The 18,213-nt window shown below is 37.2% G+C and overlaps 3 protein-coding genes across 3 annotated transcripts; 2 read left to right on the forward strand and 1 right to left on the reverse strand.

Moving 5' to 3' along the window:
• Positions 535–3,630, forward strand: LOC107621400 (rop guanine nucleotide exchange factor 3). Its single transcript, XM_016323425.2, has 7 exons — positions 535–892; positions 1,333–1,449; positions 1,545–1,699; positions 1,899–1,973; positions 2,073–2,372; positions 2,702–3,046; positions 3,348–3,630. The coding sequence occupies exons 1-7, from the start codon at positions 535–537 to the stop codon at positions 3,468–3,470; spliced, it is 1,473 nt and encodes a 490-aa protein (XP_016178911.1). The 3' UTR covers positions 3,471–3,630.
• LOC107621407 (protein KTI12 homolog) lies at positions 3,880–5,573 on the forward strand. Its single transcript, XM_016323431.2, has 2 exons — positions 3,880–4,123; positions 4,398–5,573. The coding sequence occupies exon 2, from the start codon at positions 4,428–4,430 to the stop codon at positions 5,334–5,336; it is 909 nt and encodes a 302-aa protein (XP_016178917.1). The 5' UTR covers positions 3,880–4,123; positions 4,398–4,427; the 3' UTR covers positions 5,337–5,573.
• LOC107621415 (mediator of RNA polymerase II transcription subunit 12) lies at positions 6,086–17,397 on the reverse strand. The gene is made up of 13 exons (XM_016323439.2): positions 17,294–17,397; positions 15,796–15,991; positions 14,920–14,979; positions 14,574–14,679; positions 14,371–14,439; positions 14,150–14,203; positions 13,903–14,010; positions 13,404–13,553; positions 12,971–13,315; positions 10,546–12,878; positions 7,856–10,429; positions 7,177–7,483; positions 6,086–7,035 (listed from the first exon to the last, which is right to left on the reverse strand). Exons 2-13 carry the CDS (start codon positions 15,921–15,923, stop codon positions 6,604–6,606), a joined length of 6,666 nt encoding a protein of 2,221 aa, XP_016178925.1. The 5' UTR covers positions 15,924–15,991; positions 17,294–17,397; the 3' UTR covers positions 6,086–6,603.

The following is an 18,213-nucleotide window of genomic DNA, read 5'->3' on the forward strand; positions in this document are numbered from 1 at the left end:
TTTCAAATTCAAAACCAAGCACAAATAAATTGAAAAAATAAAAGGTAACATGAAAAAGAATGTTGGGGACCGTTGCTTTTTAATTATTTTTAATGCTTTTGTTCCAACGGTTTAATTATTATTGGTCTTGAAGTTTAAAATTTTTTTTTAACTCTTTTTTTTTTTTAATCAATGTTCATTCTCACAAAGTTCTCAAACCAGACAATGCTTTATTCACATACACTTTACTGCATTCTACAGCTGAATTATTTTTAGGTCTCTTATAGCAGGAACATTCTTTGTTAGCTTTTGCTTTTTTGTATAAACAAGTCATGAACATACATGTTGTCACCTTTTTCTTTTAATATAGCACCTTTTTTCCTTTTTTGTTTTGTTTTGTTTATATAGCTTTGATTGCAATGTAAATTTTTTATGCTAAGCTTTTATATCATAGTATGACACACTACAAACTCAAAATATGACTCAACTTTCATGATTATGTATTTGCAGGGTATTGAGAAAAATTGAGCATAGATTAAGTTTTTGGATTTAGATATGGAAAATTCATCAAATTTTGATGAAAGTTCTGATTTGGGGTATCAGCAATCAACTTCTTCTATGGATCAAAATGATCAAAGTACTGAATACTCTCCATTCAGTGGTGATTCATTTGCATATTGTAGGAGTAACTCAGAGGCCTCAAACTTGTCATCATTAGAGCCTGTTGATGACAATCATAGTTTTGCTAGTAGTGATCTTCAACCTTCGCCGCCTTCTCGGTGGATTGCCGCCGCCACCATGAGAACCGAGTCTAGTCATCATCATGGAGCTGCTCTTTCAAGTCTTGGAGGAATGAAGAAGAGGATGCATTCACTAGATAGTAAATCTGATGATCTTGATCTGCTGGAGTCAGGTTGGTTTACACAACTTTTTGTTAAACTTCTATGAAAAATATTTTTGGTTGGTTTTAGTCTACATTTCTTTAATATTATTATGGTCCTTGTCACAGATATTATTTAGGGACTAAGATTAACTACACACATTTTTCATAAATTTGTTATATTTGCAGAGGCTTGAAATGATAATGAAGGAAAGATTTGCATAAAATTATCATAAATGATCCTTAAAAAGAAACCTCAAAAACTTATATTTCTTATTTTTGTCCCTGTCACAGCATAATTCAGGGACTAAGACCAGGTATGCACATTTTTCTAAAATTGGGGACTTAAAAACAAACTACACCTTTTCATGGACTAAAACAAAATTTTGGTATAATTTCATAAACTAAAATATATTTATCTATGAAGAAGTTTAGTTTTGTAGAAATTAGCTCAATTGTGTGGTCACTTGCAGAGCTTGAAATGATGAAGGAAAGATTTGCAAAGCTTCTATTGGGGGAAGACATGTCTGGTGGTGGAAAAGGTGTATGCACTGCAGTTACAATCTCAAACTCCATTACTAACCTTTATGGTAATAAATATCTTTAATAGAGGCAATATCTTACTTTGGTAAATGTTATTGTTTTTCTTCCACTAAACATGTTTTTGGTTGGGAAAATTCTGCAGCAACTGTTTTTGGACAAAACCTGAAGTTGGAGCCTCTGAAGGCTGAGAAGAAGGCCATGTGGAAAAGAGAAATGAATTGTCTTCTATCTCTCTGTGATTACATTGTTGAATTTGCTCCAACTGCACAATGCTTAGATGATGGCACAATTGTAGAGGTGAACTATAGTTATATTTTCATTTCTTTTTTCTCTTTTCTCAACCAACCGTTAGTATCTGATATCTGCTAAATTAGTTGAAACTAAAGTTAATCCTTTATCATAATGAACCTTTTATGTGCACTTTACCATCTATACCTACAGAGTGTACAATTCAAGGATATGAACAATGTTTTTTACATCTGGTTATGTGTCCCAGATGATGACAAGCAGACCAAGATCAGATATTTATATCAACCTTCCAGCTTTACAGAAACTTGACACATTGCTTATGGTAAGAAAATACACCTTGAATTTGCTTCTTGTGTTTGACAACAATGTTTTCCTCCCAACATTTTTAAGGTTATGAACAATGTTTTTTATATTTTGACAGGAAATATTGGATAGTTTCAAGGATACTGAATTTTGGTATGCGGAACAAGGGAGTATGTCGGGGAATTCGTCTCGGTCACGTGCCGGATCGTTTCGAAGGGTGGTTGTTCAAAGGAAAGACGAGAAATGGTGGTTGCCAGTTCCCTGTGTTCACCCTGGTGGCCTCTCTGATAAGTCAAGGAAGCACTTGATTGAGAAAAGAGATTGTGCAAATCAAATTCATAAAGCAGCCATGGCAATAAATAGCAGTGTTCTAGCAGAGATGGTTATCCCTGAGACATACATGGCAAATCTTCCCAAGGTTAGTCCTCATTGTTCACATATAATTTATTGAGAGTTCACTAAATTTGATCCTGATGGCAATAATGCAACTTTGTTTCTTCAAGAGCTATGTTTAATAGTAGAAAAATAGATAAAGACACTATCAAGGACAAACAGTTAAATTTTCATGTCAATTATCTTTTGGCCTTCTTTGGAAGTTACTTAGAACTACATTTGGCATAAAGGGTTACATCTACAAATGCATGACACTAGCAAAAATAAACCAACAAAATCTTCTATACACATTGAGTACATGAGAATGCATTTCCATTTCATTTTATTTGACTTTTTTATCATCAATTTGTTCAGAGTGGAAGAGCATGCCTAGGGGACACAGTTTACCGCTATATGTCTTCTGCAGACAAATTCTCACCTGATCACCTTCTTGATTGCCTTAAAATAAGCTCTGAACATGAAGCACTTGAGCTGGCAGACAGGGTTGAATCTTCGATGTACACATGGCGGCGAAAGGCTTGTTTAAGCAACTCAAAATCATCATGGAACAAAGTGAAGGATCTCATGGCCGAAACCGACCGCAAAGACAAGAACTTTTTGTTAGCTGAGAAAGCTGAGACTTTGTTGTTCTGCTTGAAGCAAAGATATCCTGAACTTTCACAGACTTCCTTGGACACATGCAAAATTCAATACAATCAGGTGAGTTTAACTATGTTCAAATTCATAATATAATATGCACTGAAAAGTGGTTGGTTGCTACTTCAACTCACCATTGCCTTCATTCTGGTATTGAGTCATGGTATATACTTTCTTCGAATTAAAATATTTGTCAATTTGAACATCATTGAAAGATGGATGTATCTAGCAACTAATTGTCAAGATATATTGATTTTTCAATGTACCCTGAAGAAAAGGTAGAATCGTAAAAAAGGAACAAGATGAAACTGAGCTAGACAATTTGACAAACACCTAATAGGCTAATGAAAGTGATGTTGTGCAGGATGTAGGAAAAGCAATACTAGAAAGCTACTCAAGAGTTTTAGAAGGCTTAGCATTCAACATTGTTGCTTGGATTGAAGATGTTCATTGTGCAGATAAGTCAATGAGAAACCAACATGTATAGAAACCAAGATGTTCTTCCATTCATGTACTTTTGTTTTTTCTCTTCTGTAAACTATAGTCTTTAAAACTTAGGTAGCAGATGATTGTATTATTCAATGGTAATCAAGTGTACCTGTATGAAAATTAGTTCTTTAACATCACATCAGATTACTATTTTCATATTCAGTTCAAAAGATAACAAGTACTATCATCATTTGAAAATTATTGTTGGATAAAATGGTCAAAATAAGCATAAAAATGGAGAATATTCAAATAGACGAGCTCAGTAAAAAAAAAAAAAATTTGCTTCATCACCAAATAAAATTGGTTAGAATACGTGATAAAATAAAATAAAATATAATAGAAACCCTGTAAATTTCAAAAGTTGTCACGTATTATTATTAATTTCAGTATTCAGTTATATTCTTAAAATGCGATAGAAGATTAGAAGTGCATATAAAATTCAAACGAAAATATTTTCGGGAGCAATAGGAGTATGAGCTGCGAATACTGAATAGTTTAACCCGCGAATCTGAGTCTCTAGGGTTTCACTTTCCCTTTCTCTTTCTTTTTTCTGATTCTTAATCTCTTTCATCTCTTTTCTGCTAAATCAAATCAAATATCTCGCATCGCTCCTTCGATACACCGCCTCCCTCTTCACCTTTCGCCCCTGCGGTTAGTTCTTATTCTTGTTATTGTTTGCTGAATGCGAATCATATATTTTATCCTTCAATTCTCATTTTGTTCTTTTCAGATGATGCTATCGTCTCTTCTTCGATAATTGTTTTGGATTGTTACACTTGATTTGCAAATAACGCTGTCCATTAATCCTCGGAATTTAATCTGTATGCATGTATTCTAGTGGAGAAATTGAAAGGAATGGAAATAATTTCATTGAAACTGTTAAGAGTATCAAAATTAAACTGGATCGATTGTTATTATGCTGCAGATCATTGAAGAGAGGTAATTTCTGACCGGAATGGCATTGGTTGTGATCTGCGGGCAACCATGCAGTGGCAAATCGAAAGCAGCACTCTGTCTAGCTGAATCTCTCAAAGAATCCGAAGTGAAGTACCAAGTGAGGATCATTGATGAAGCTTCCTTTCATCTTGATCGCAATGAGAGCTATGCAAATATGCCGTCTGAGAAGAATCTGAGAGGAGTGCTTCGCTCTGAAGTGGATAGATCCGTGGCCAAAGATAATATCATTATAGTGGACTCTTTGAATAGCATCAAGGGTTATCGATACGAGTTATGGTGTTTGGCTCGTGCAGCGGGGATTAGATACTGTGTTGTTTACTGTGACGTGGAGGAAAACAATTGTAGGAAGTGGAACGAGGAGCGCAGGGAGAAAGGCGAAGCTAGTTACAATGATACTATCTTTGATGATTTGGTGAGGAGGTTTGAGAGACCTGATAGCAGAAACCGGTGGGATGCGCCGTTGTTTGAGCTATGGCCTCACAGAGATGGAATAGACAAGTCTTCTGCTGCCATTCTGGATGCTGTTTCATACTTGACCAAGAAGGTGGATTCCAAAACCAGGGATGTCAAGATATTGCAGCCTACTATTGCGACTCAGACAAGTCGTTTTTCGGATGCGAATTCTCTGTATGAGTTGGACAAGGCAACACAGGAGGTGACAAACACTATAGCAGAGGCGCAATCACAAGCTCTTGGTGGACCTCTTGTTGGTATTTCTGTGGGGAAAGACTTGCCTACTATCAATATTTCAAGGCCAGTTGGGCTGCCGGAGCTTCGCAGGATGCGGCGAACCTTCATCAAACTTACGGGCCAAACAAGTTTAAGCGGGCCACCACCTCCTTCGGATGCAGACAGTGCAAAGAGAATGTTTATTGACTACTTGAATAGGGAATTAGGAACTTCTTGAGGAAACATTTTGGGATCAAACTTCATAGATTGATTGGGATAAAAACAGCTGCAATATTTTTGTACTACTAGATTCTGGGCTATTTTATGTTTTTTTAGGCTGTATTTGGAAGGGAGATGAAGACAGACTAAAAGATAGAGACTAAATTAAGTTTTTTTTATTGTGTTTGATGTAAAATATATTTGACTAAGTTATGTCTATCTTAGTATTATGTTTACTTGTTTAGTTTAAAACAAATATGGGAATTGAGGAGTAAATTTAGAATTTAAGAAGTTAAATGATAATATTTTTAGAAAGAAATAAAATTTCCATCTCCGGTCTTAGAAATGTTAGTTTTAAAAATTCAGTTTTCTATGTCCTCAATTTTTGAATTTGTATTTTTCTTTTAAGTTTTTCATGTCATTTTTCATCTTGACAAACTAAGCATTAATTTGTCTAAATTCCATTTAAGATTTTATCTTTGACTAAGTAAATAAATTACTATATGCACAAGTTAAAATTCAAACTCCCGAACTTATTTATCAGACTAATGAGCTATGCTCTTTTCTTTTGTACTTAATGTCGAAAATCAAAACGTCTTTACCTTCATATCAATCATCATCATTGACTCGTCTATTCCACCTCAATCAAATTTTACCCCAAAATAAATGTGATTGTATCTTCTTGTTACAAGTGAATACATGCTTTCTCGTGATATATTATCAAAATTACAATAAGAGAATTAAATTTAATGAAAAAGTTCATGCTAATGCTAATGCTAAAGGATCAAGCAGTTAACTATGGTGATCTGAACATAATATATAGTATCAAAGTACAAACAATGGTTGAGTGCCCTTTGTGTGTGCTAGTGCTCCTCCAAAAGATTATAGACATTGTGAACACACTCATGAGTACACTAGAGCATAAAAATGAGCATGAAACAGATCACATTTTTTGAGATATATTACTCAGATCAATTGGTAAATTTGAAATAATCATATCCCTATATATACAACAAACCTAAGAACTGTGCCAGGGAAGTGCACAATCCAAGATGAGGTGATTGGTGATCAACAGGGTTAGCAGTCAACCAAGCTAATTAGGGAAAAATCCCTACAACCCATTTTCTTCAAAAAAACAATGCCCCTCATCAGCCTCCTTTCAATCCAACGGCAAGAACAAAAACAGCATCTTTATGCCATTCATGCGATGATTCTCGACAACCGAAAACCCGCTGTCACGAGGGGCTCCATCATAAACTTTGAACTGATGATAAAAATCCTGTTAATCAACTGTCATCATCAACGGGACCAACGTATGTAAGATCTGTCCGTCTCACCCTTACAGCCCCTTTAAGCCAGCTGGCAGCTTTAATATTGGCAGGGTCACCGGTTCCTATGCTCACAGTATTACTGGCAGAAGGGCAAGATCCGGCACCATCTTCTAGAAGTGTCCAAGGATCAACTTCCAAATCATTATTATCTTGCTGTTGTTTTGACTTCCCTGATGCATTAGTTGCAATCCTTGATAAGGGAACCGCATTCCTCTGTGGGGCAGTCGAAGGATTCGTAAAGCTGGGTTGCAGGCAAGCAAGAGCAGATGGTGGAATAGGGGGTGGCTGGCACGAGAAAGAGCATCGCAGAGAGGGGAAGAATACAGGCATTGCAGCCTGGATATGCCACCGGATGGTGTCAGGCACTTGCATGCGGTCCAAGTCATTCTGTATTAGACAATATAAAAAATTAGACAACAATTAATGATGTCATCAACACAAAAATGGTTATTCAAGAAGACAAAAACTGTAATACTGGAGTCACCAAAACCAAAAGCTATACAACATCCATAGGTTGAAAGGCCAAACCTGCAAAGTCTCCAATAAGTCTCGATCGACTCCAGAAAAATCTCTCGTAGGTTCATTGATCGTCTTCGAACCAGGTTTAAGCCGAAGCCAACTCGGAGGATGAGTACTCAACAATCCATGCAAAACCAACAACAATCGATCAAATAAACCCTCAGCAGAAGAGTCTAGAGTTGCGCCAGTAGCAGCTTCAGTAGATGAATCCACCTCCCTCTTCAGCAGCGAACTTTCTTCGTGGACAAGCCGGCTACCAAGCAGACGAAGGATTACGGAAGCAAGTGAATATCTCATGTTCCGCACAGATGGCTCCCTGCAATATTAAACATGTGAAACTCCTCAATTGCCTCTATCATTGAGTATTAGAAGTTCCAACCATCATCCTAAACAATTAAAGCAAATTTCTAGCAGCACATATATCCTTAGTGGCTTAGTTTCAAATTACAAATTGATTTATTCAACTCATTTGCAGCATTGTAATTCAATTATTAAATATAGACAACTAAATCCATGAATGGCAGTCTCTTGGGCACATGAATTCTCCATTTCTCCCGGTCAAGAGAACATGAATGGCTAGACTTCCCCCCAAGTAGGTAACACTACTAAATAGGTAATCAAGAAAATATACCATTCATTCAAGTCAAGAAAAACAACTCTAAACACAACAAAATATACTCTTAACTACCTGTCAGTGCAAAGGATAGGAAGAAATCTCAAGAGCAGCTGCAGACGCAATGACATAGAAGCTCGTAGAGCCGAAGCAGATGGAGGAGAAGAATCTGTTACAACTACCTGTCGTCTAGCTAATCCAGGGCTACCACCTTTCATAGCTTTGCGGCTTACTTTGTTTGTCTGACCTTCTATTCCAGGGGAAGTACTTCCCACTGGCTTGCTTACCCCGCGTGTAACAGCAGCGATTTGTTGCTCTATATTATTTAACTGTTTAATCAAATCACTTGCAAAGGAATTGCGGGATTCGTCGGAGCCTTGATCTATACAAGGAAGAATTAACTCAATAAGAGCCTTCTCAGTCACATGCTGCTGGTCCCCACCAGTGCCTTCACAATCAGATGCTTGAGAGGACCCTTTTAGGCCTTTTTTCGAATCCATGCCATCTTCCACAACTTCTCCTTCTTCAAGACCTGTGGTATCAAACTTCTTATCCCCCTTGACAGTCACTGGATCTGTAGACGAACTACACCAACCCCATGGCTCCCAAAATTGAGCCTTAACAGAAAGCCCTTTACCCTCGGCAATATTTTGCAGCCTTTGTCTAATGGTCTTCCTACCAAATAGTACATCCTGGCCTCCAAGGAACCATTTAGCTTGCAACAACATCGAATCCTCTAGGGACCTACCAAAAAGATGAACCAACTCCGAGAAAAGGGGGGCAGCATCAGGTCTAACCAGCAACCTTGTGAGAAGTATTTCAATAAAATTGTTCTCATTCTCGGAAGCAGCAGCCGCAGCAGCAGCTTTCTCAGCACTAGGCGAGGTCATCTGTATAGCATCAGCTATGGACCCGTCATGTGCCTCCAGTTTTTCGATAAGGGCTTGTTCATTCAAAAGCAACCTGAGCGCAACCCACTGCCAGTGAAATTTTGCAGGTTGCAAGGTATCCAAAACATGAACAAGCTTATCTTGAAGCTTAGATTCATCAGAAATCCGGCTCCCCTCATCCTTTGTATACAAATTTTGTGGCAGCTTACAGTCAATCATGGCATTCAGAAAAATCCTAGAACGAAGAGGAGCAAATGCCCTGGATTTTAAATGCATATCGGAGCCATTAACCTCTAGCAAGTTTGCAAATTCAGCATCGCTTGCATCCACAGCCATAAGGTCATAAAGACCTTGACAGTCTCTAAAGCATACATCTCGGAAAGGCAAATGCTTTATTGCATCAGTTATGGCAACTGTTAGAGACTGATAAAGTTGATTAATGTCTTCACGGGTTGCAACATTAGCACTCAAAATAAATGGTCGCCACTTGACAAAGGCGAATATAGAATAGGCAGGCGGAAAGACCAAACTTACAGGCAGCATGCGCTGCATCCTTGAAAGTGCTATAATAGATGGTTCCCCGAGGAGTTCCACCACTAATCCTTCACACATGGTTCTGCAGTTTCCAACAAGCAATCTAAACCAGTGGACATGAACCTCAATTGAACTATCTGCCTTAAAAGACCCAACAGACCGCGCATTTCCATTTGAATTGGACCTCGTACTTCTTGCAAATTGTACAACATCCAATCCCTCCTTTAATCTGAGGATAGATACCATTCTCTCCAAGCTGGTAACACCATGTATAATGGCACCAACAACAAGTGCAGAAACAGCAGCAGCAATTTTTGTTGGTCTTGAAACCATAACTTTATTGGAGTTGCTTCCCACATCGTTTGGAGTAGTGCTGCCAGTATCATGGGAATCGGGGGAGATTTGAAACTGAGCTCGAGATGCTTTACTAGGAGCAAAAACGCCAGCAAGAGCATTAGACGCTTCTGTTGCAAGAGCAATCTCAAATACACGACTGTGGCGTTCTCCCAAGACTTCCTTAAGCAGGCATAGACAGGTTACATGCATTCGGAGTATACATTTGGCATAGTTCAAAGAACTTGTTGCCAACGTTGTATTCGAATGATTATTGCCAGGTGAAAAATCAGGCATCTTTGCTAATGTTGGACCGACACTGCCAACAATGGCAGAAATGGCAGAAGAGACTAACGATGGATCACCTTCTTGTGCAGCACCTGGCGTCTGCCTAATGCAGTCAATGAGGCCCATGACTATTTGCTGAGCGATTTGATATCCATTATCCCATTTTTCTAAAGCAGGACCTTTTGGTGTACCAGAAGCAAAGGCCTTCCTATCTTTTCCAAAGAGATAGTGAAATGCTTCTTCAACACTACGCTGCACTATGTCCCTCATGCCTGAGCCTACTCTCGAAGGTAACCGACCACCACTTATCTTCTGACGGAAAAAGTCATCAGGGTCCTCAACTCCAGATGGAACTAACCCTAACTCCCCATCCACTGACCGTTCAAGTTCAGAGGAAAGCCTTGCATCACAAGTAGTCTTAAAAGTTTTATCCCATTCGATAACACTAGTCACACTGCCGTATTTCTTCAATAAATACCGAGCGAATGCCAAGACTCCTGAACCTGATATCCTTCCATTAGATGCTATAATAGCAGCAGCACGATGCATTGCAGATGTCAGTGTGTCGGGAATAAGGTCTGCTGCAACAAGAATGTTCTCGTACCTGTATAGCAAGCAATGTGGAAAAAGAAAGTTCATTTTTTTAAAACTAAGAAATAAAAAATTGGAAAGAAACTGTCAACCAGAAGCATAAAGATCAAAATCAGATATTTTCAGCACCTTCTCAATGATGATATCAGAAAAGACTCTCCCACATCACAAACTTGGTTTTCCACATTCCTTGGCAGCATCATAACATTTCTTCCACTGTGAATTGTAGAATTTGAGCTATTGGGAACCTTTGGCAGCAACCAGAGGAGGAACTTCACAGTTGATACCAAATCATCAGAGTTATCCATCAAATAAAGCATTGCAGAAAGTTCATCCTCACCAAGTTTCCACCGTATTGAGCTTCTATCATCAGCTGTAGGAAAGGGCCTGCCAAACTGACCAACTTTGCCAACATTCTTTTCGGTCTCTTCAACCGACTGCCTAACAACCATAATTAACCAAGATGCTACTGCCCTTTTCTCAACAAAGCGTAGCTGCTTTAGTGATTTGCCAACGGAAACAATATCCCCACACTGGCTTGTTCGGATGCTATCAGCCGGTCTCATATTATCTCCATCCGTACCTGTTCTATGGTGAGGGCAGCTTACCTTATTATCACAAACATGACTAGTTGATGCCCCCTGGCTACCCTCGATTCTTGAAGCAGCCAGTTGAGCAAGACTCTGCGTCTTTCGCACATTCTTCTGACGACTCTTTGTAACCTGTTTGGTTGACTTTGGAGGTTGATCAACTTTGGGAGGCTCTGAGGATTTCAACCCCTTCTTCACCCACCATGTATCGTCATCATCAGAAAGAACTAGAGCAAATGAGCTTCTTTCATCGCTCAACTTTTGTCTCTTTGCTTTTCTACATTCTTCACACCCAGGTGTAGCCTCCACTTGATCAATCTTGCTGTTAGGCAAGATAGGTCTTCTAACACTGCCTTCAGATTCATCACTTGCTGTAGTGTTCAAATTAGCAATACTACTTGGTAGCTGTAACAAGGCCATAATGGCTCCTTTCAGTTCGTCAATGCTAACACCATCTTTTGCATTTTTAGAAGATGCGGATTTAGAAAGAGTAGTTTTAGATGGATCAGTTGCCGTTGTAACAGTAGAAGCCCCACTCTTTACAGAAGCTGGATGTCCTTTCCGCTTGATGGCAGATATATTGGCACTGCTAGCATCATCTTGCTTCCCACTTGAAGGAACACGAAGTATGAGGCGGCGTTCATTCAAGTAAGTTTGCAAGGCCTCATCAAGCTGCGGCCCTTCAACAATCCCCGACTCCTGCAAAGCATCACGAATAAAATGCCCAGGAAGTTGCTTTAAGATGCAATAGTGTCTCTTTCGTCGCTCCAGGTCAGCCAAATTTGCATTCAAATCCATTATGCCACTGACTATCAGCTGACGTACATACGCCAATGGGTTAAGTATGCCCGCACGTATGAGTTCCACCATAAATAGATGAAGCCGTTTAAGCCCTTCTCCTTTGTGCACTACATGCTGATCAATCCAACAAACTATAATATCATGGAGTGGACCAGGGCTTTCAAACATAACTGAAAAACTGTTACTTTTTGAACTAGATTTTACTTTGGAGACATTTCCCACATAACCTTGATTATGCCTCTGATTTGAACATTTCTCTAAATAACTGACTCTATGAGTGCTTCCATTCATTTGTCTTGGTGAAATCTTCATATCCTTCATCTTCATGTTTAAAAGTCTAACTGCCATATGTACTTGGGATAGATCTCTTCTGCCAGTGAACTTGATGTCACAAGGAGGAGTAGCACTAAAATCCCTGAATTCACATGTTGCCCACTCAGAGAGGAAAAACACTGAATAAACAAGTGATGTACTTACAGTCCCAAACCACTTCAGTGATAACCGTAAGCACGGGCTAACTCTACCAACCCAACTTTCCGATACAGTTCCATCACAGGGATCTTCAAAAAGAAATGTATATGCTCCACGTAAATCACCAAGCACAAGAGATTTATCCAAGGCATTTGCAACTTTGGCCAGACAATGACCTGCATAGCCTGGGCTTGCGGCCTTAGCAAGATCCTCGGCATGTTTCTGAATGCATGAAATAATATGACCGAAATCATCTGAACTATTTTTTACCTTCCCTGAAACTTCATTTAGTTTTAGTGCAAAACTCCCATCATTGATTGAATGTGAAACCACCGAGGATGGCAAAGGAAAGCAATCCAATGCAACGAAAGTATCCGGCACTGCAAGTATTAAATACCGTATCATCTCAATCAGAGCATAAGTTGTATAAGCCCGCCGAGAATTATCTACTAGATCTGATCCACCAGGAGCAGGATCACGAATAACACGAAGTGCTATTCCAGCCAGAGTGCGCACATAAGTTTGAGAAAGAACAACAGTTTCTAAAAAGCCATATATAATAGGCAATAACAGTTGCCAGACCTCCAGCCGTTCTTTTTCCTGGAAGGCACAGAAATGAGAAAATTAAAACCTGAAACCAAAATCAGCATATATAGAATTTGTTAAAATAGAAGATAGAAAATGTAAACCACCTGTACTTGATTCAAAACCCAATCAATGACAAGAGAAGGAAGAAGTAGCCCCTCAGAATTATGCCATTGAAGTAGCCGAACAATATACCACCATCTAAAATGTAAGGATGGCTCTTCACCATCAGAAATAGATAGTAACGGATCATTTTTGTGCTGTAGTGATCCAGCATAAGACATTTGTGGTGATCGCTCTTTATTATGAGTAGAATGAGATGCATTTTTTGAGAAAAACTCATCCAAAAGAGATTGCAAGTAATTGATAACATCTTTGGTCCAAACCTCAGAACGAGCCAGCTGAATTTTGTCAGCAGCCCCAGAAGAAATACTACCAGAACCAGGTCGAACCTGCAAAGTTCAAACATAATGTACCTTCAAATATTAAAAGGTGACAGCAAATCAGATAGATAAATATACCAAAATTGAAGAATCTTACCTGATTGAGATAAGTAACCTTTATAAACCAGGTGGCCCTCAGCAATGGAACATTATTCTTTATAAGAACTTCTAAAAGGGATGTTCTCTTATAACCATGAGGAACATGGTCAGCCAAAGAGCGTAACCTCTTATGCGGTTGAGATAATCCCTATAACAAAACTTTAATTGAGTTACTGAAGTACCAGCAATAGTAAATATATTTAAAGATTTTAGAGGCATATCAACCCATCAGACTGGACAACAAAAATCCTAAGGAATTGGCAATAGGAAATTACATAACAATATCTCTGCTATTCATTAATAGCTATGGCCTGTAAGTATCTTTCAGTAAATAAATACAATCCAGATTCCACCATGATTTCCATACCATACATCCAGCTGGATTACCATTCTTCGAAAAAATTAAGACCAATTTCATTAGGAACAAATAGATGGACCATACTACAAGACTTGCAAAAAGAGGAAAGCAGCGTGAGCTAGACACTAGCTAAGTATACCTCAATCCATTTCTTCCGGAAGTCTTCACCACATGGCCTTAATTCAGGATAAACACCAGACTTGGCAAGTTGTGATCCTGAGAGGGGCACGCCATATACTTGTCCAGCCTGCCAAAGTAAGCACAATGATGTGGATCAAATACATGCACGAAATCCAAAATAACAAGAGAACTGACAACAATGGAATTATCATAAAAGCAGAATGTTTAGAAAGGATAAAATGCAAAAAAGACACGGTTAAGGTTACCTTTCTCTTCTGAGCACGAGATTCATTGATGGCCCTAAGATGTTTTCTAATAGCCTGGAAAAAAGATGAAAGATACAAGAGTTAACCTGAATCTAAAAAGGCTTCAAATGAAAGAATGAACACAAAAAATAGAAAGTGGACATTGTGCTGTAAATTCAGAGAAACCAAAATAAACAGAGTGGAAATGAATATCCAATGAACACTAGAGGAAAGGGATTCACCTCCTTGCAATTAAGGACAACTGTCTTGTTAAAAGTTTGAACCTGGGATAGTGAGATTTCTCTAGCTTCCTGAGGCACACACAAAAAAATAGTGAACATTGTATACTTATCCTACTCCTGTAGCTGGGACCATGAGTGAAAAATAATAAATAAAAACATAATCAAATTTGGTATGAACAAAACAGCAGAACATAATGATGCACCTCAAGCCCCTCAACCGTTTCTTTATATCCAGATAGCAGATATTCCCTTGTTAGAGTCTCCTCAGGGCAATTTGGCGTTTGGGGGTGAAAATCTGGTGGTCCAAGCCTAAGAAGAAAATTATTTAATTTTAATTACACAACAATAATAAAAGCTTTCAGGTAATGCTTTGGGTAAATAAACAAAAAGCAATATAGAAAGAATTGGAAAATGTTGTACATGCAAAATTTCTATATGTAACAATTAATAGGTAAATTCAAGCCATAAAATAGCACAGTATAACACAATATTATTTATAACCCAAAGTAAGCAATATTTAAGCAATGAGCTATTAGGTTCATGAAGTACCTAGAATTCAACGGTTCTTTATCACACTTTAACTTATATGGGGCTAACTGTGGTTGTCGCCTGCAAATAGAACGGTTGGTTCAGAATGATTCACAGCGTCAAAATTGTAATTTATATTAAGAAAAACTATAAACCATCATAAAAAAAAAAAAAAAAACTCAACAGAAAAAAAAGAACAAAGAGATCGAACCACCTTCAATAGAAGAAGTGCTGCTATTCCAAGTATTCTAGAAATTTATAATAAAATCAAATGGCCAATCCTAATTTGTAAACAAAGAGATCGAACCACCTTCAATAGAAGAAGTGCTGCTATTCCAAGTATTCTAGAAATTTATAATAAAATCAAATGGCCAATCCTAATTTGTAATTTCAAATTCTAAGTTATGTAGATTCAATAACCAAGAATGCTTTTACCAATAACTAAATATGTGATAACTAATTGAATAATAAATAATTGTAAGGTTTGCAGATTAGAGAAAGAAATCAAATTTAAAAAAGAAAAGATATCTGGCTTAAACACCTTAAAAATTCTTTTCCTTAGTTAAAGTCAACATTTCCAGGTAAATAATTATTTAACTATTTCTATAAAATTAAGTATATTAATATTTCACTCAGAAGACAACAAATTTGACTTTTAAAATAAGATGCAGGTTTGACCATTATACAGAATAAACATAATCTGTTGCAAAGTTTTGAACTGTGTTATCATTAAATCAACTTCGTTTGGAACTAATACTATCAGCTGCTGCAAACATGCAAACACAGATATACACGTTATTATAGCCTGTCATCTACATAAAAGAAAACATCCAAGCAGTGCATCAAACTTGGCAATGTGATATTAATGGAACAACGTCAAGAGAAAAATTCTCTTACCTTGAATTCAAAGGGAAGTTAGCTGGCAAAGTAGATGAATCAGATCTTCCACCATCTCTAGCAGATGGCCCACCTATTGCACTGTTATTAACTGCACTAGTGCAGCTGCCAGCATGATACCTTTGCATTTCCCCCAACTATAACCGGCATACTGCCCCAAGCATCATACCACTACAAGTAGCTGTAATTAGCTAAACTGCATATAAAAAAGTGTCATCTAAGTCATTTCCAATCAATGCCAATCAAGCAAACAAGAAAAACATGTCAGAAGAAGAATGAAGGATAACAAGATGTTTAATTGAAAAAGGGATTGGCACATATTTTTCAGGATTAGTGGAGTTCCTACAGCTGCCAAGGATGGGATATAAATCAACTCCAGTCTGCAGAATGCAGTCAAAATGCTAGACACAAAACATATTCTAGAAAAATAAAAGAACACAACATCATAAATTCCTACAACGAATCCAATTTTCGCTCCAGCTGCTGGAGGAAGGAAAAGTTTTATTTAATATGTACATACCTATATTCCTTAATCCTTCTAAGAAAATGCACACACAGCCAAGTTAGAAATCTTCAAATATATCCCTCTAAAGCACTTCCTCTACCATTCAAATGTCAACATGCCAACAACGATATCATTAAATAAGTGAATAACAACCGTTAGACCCTGAAATAGTGATGAGAAAGTGGTATCTCTGATATAGTTTAAATACCGTTATGTAATGATGTGGCGTCTAACAATTAAATCATAAAGTTCCCATTAAACCTTCTCTAGAAAAGAATTCCACTGAAAACACGAAATGGAAAATTGTACCTATATAAAGTGCTACTACTAGCACTTCAAACTACAATATGAACTTCGTGGCAAATCATTTTGGAGCAGCCACGATTATAAACTCCAAAACCATATCTTAGGACTTAGGTAATAAATTACAAAGAGACAGACAGAGAGTTCCACAAACAATTCAAACCAAACCAAACCACTTCCGATCCATAAGTTCAAAACTCAAAGCAGAAAGAGAAAAAAAGAAAACATTGTTTTTTTTTTTCTAACAGTTCAGTTTCTCATTAGCTCATAATATCTAGCTCATATTACTGCGGCAGCGAAACTCCTTCAAATGCAAGGACAAAACCCACAAGCTCAATCACCTAAAAATCCTAACTTCACCACAAATCCAAGCTGAATTCTACATGGAGCTGAACATCTAATTTCAGAAACCCTAGAATCAAACCTAATGCAACAAAAAGCTTCGAAATTTGAACTACTAACCAAGATCTAAAGCTAGGGTTTTGGGCGGGGTCCAAATCTCGATTTTTTCAGAATTAATTTTTCTCTATTTTCTTCACCTCAAACTTAAGAACCAAATTGCGGGGTCGAAAATTGGGTCCCGGAAGCTAGGGTTTTCGATTGGGAATCCCGAAAAGAATGGATTTTTGGGAAAATTGGGAAACGGGGTTTGAAGAATCAGAAAAAGGGGAAAAAGAGTTGAGGGCATACCTGAGAAGAAGGGAAAATCTTCGAACTGGATGATTAAAGCGCCGAAGAGAGAGAAAGTATGAAAGAGAAACAAAACAAGAAGAATGGTTCGAAGCTATTATAATAATAGTATTGTTGTTATTAATTTATTAATTATCATCATCTTTTTTCCCATCTATGCATCTTGTACAATTTTGCCCCTTTTGCTTGATTTTATTACATCTGTGCTTGCTTTAAAGGGAAAATTAATTAGGGGTAAAATGGTAAAATAAATCTTCATAAGCAATTTATTAGTACAAGGCACTAACAGTGGCAGTGAGCTTCACTTGTCTGATTCAAATAAAAAGAGGAATTAATCCCTGGAAAATAATGGTGTTAATGACTATTTATTTTTTCAAAATATATTTTTTATTTTATTATTATTAAAAATTCCATATGATAAAAAAAATATGATTTTACTAAGTAGTATCCTAAACACAGTCATTAACAAGCTCAAAAGTAAATTTAATAGTATATTTCTTATATAATAATTATTAATTATTTGTCAAATTTTTATAATGTGTTTAACTATGGTAATTATTATTTTTAAAAATGACAAGTTCAAATGATTAGTTAAAAATTGATTAAATGAATAATTTGAACCCCCTGTAATTGGCAATTGACAATTAAGCTTTCAGTGCATGCCATTAGATATGAAACACTAGAACCGTCAGTGTTGGTTCTGAAGATGAAGTTAATATTGTCACTTTTATGAAATAAACTGCATTGGATGTTGATTGTTGATGCAAAAACTTGAGTTACTGTTATGTTATTATTATTATTTTCTTCCTAAAAGTAGAATTTTTGTTGGCCTGACATGGTGCTGAATCTTATTGTGAACCAATATAAGATATGGTCATATATTTTATTTGGACATGCATCTACCGTTCAATGAAACCTTA

This window comes from Arachis ipaensis, chromosome B02, assembly GCF_000816755.2.
Source record: "Arachis ipaensis cultivar K30076 chromosome B02, Araip1.1, whole genome shotgun sequence".
Lineage (NCBI taxonomy): Eukaryota > Viridiplantae > Streptophyta > Magnoliopsida > Fabales > Fabaceae > Arachis > Arachis ipaensis.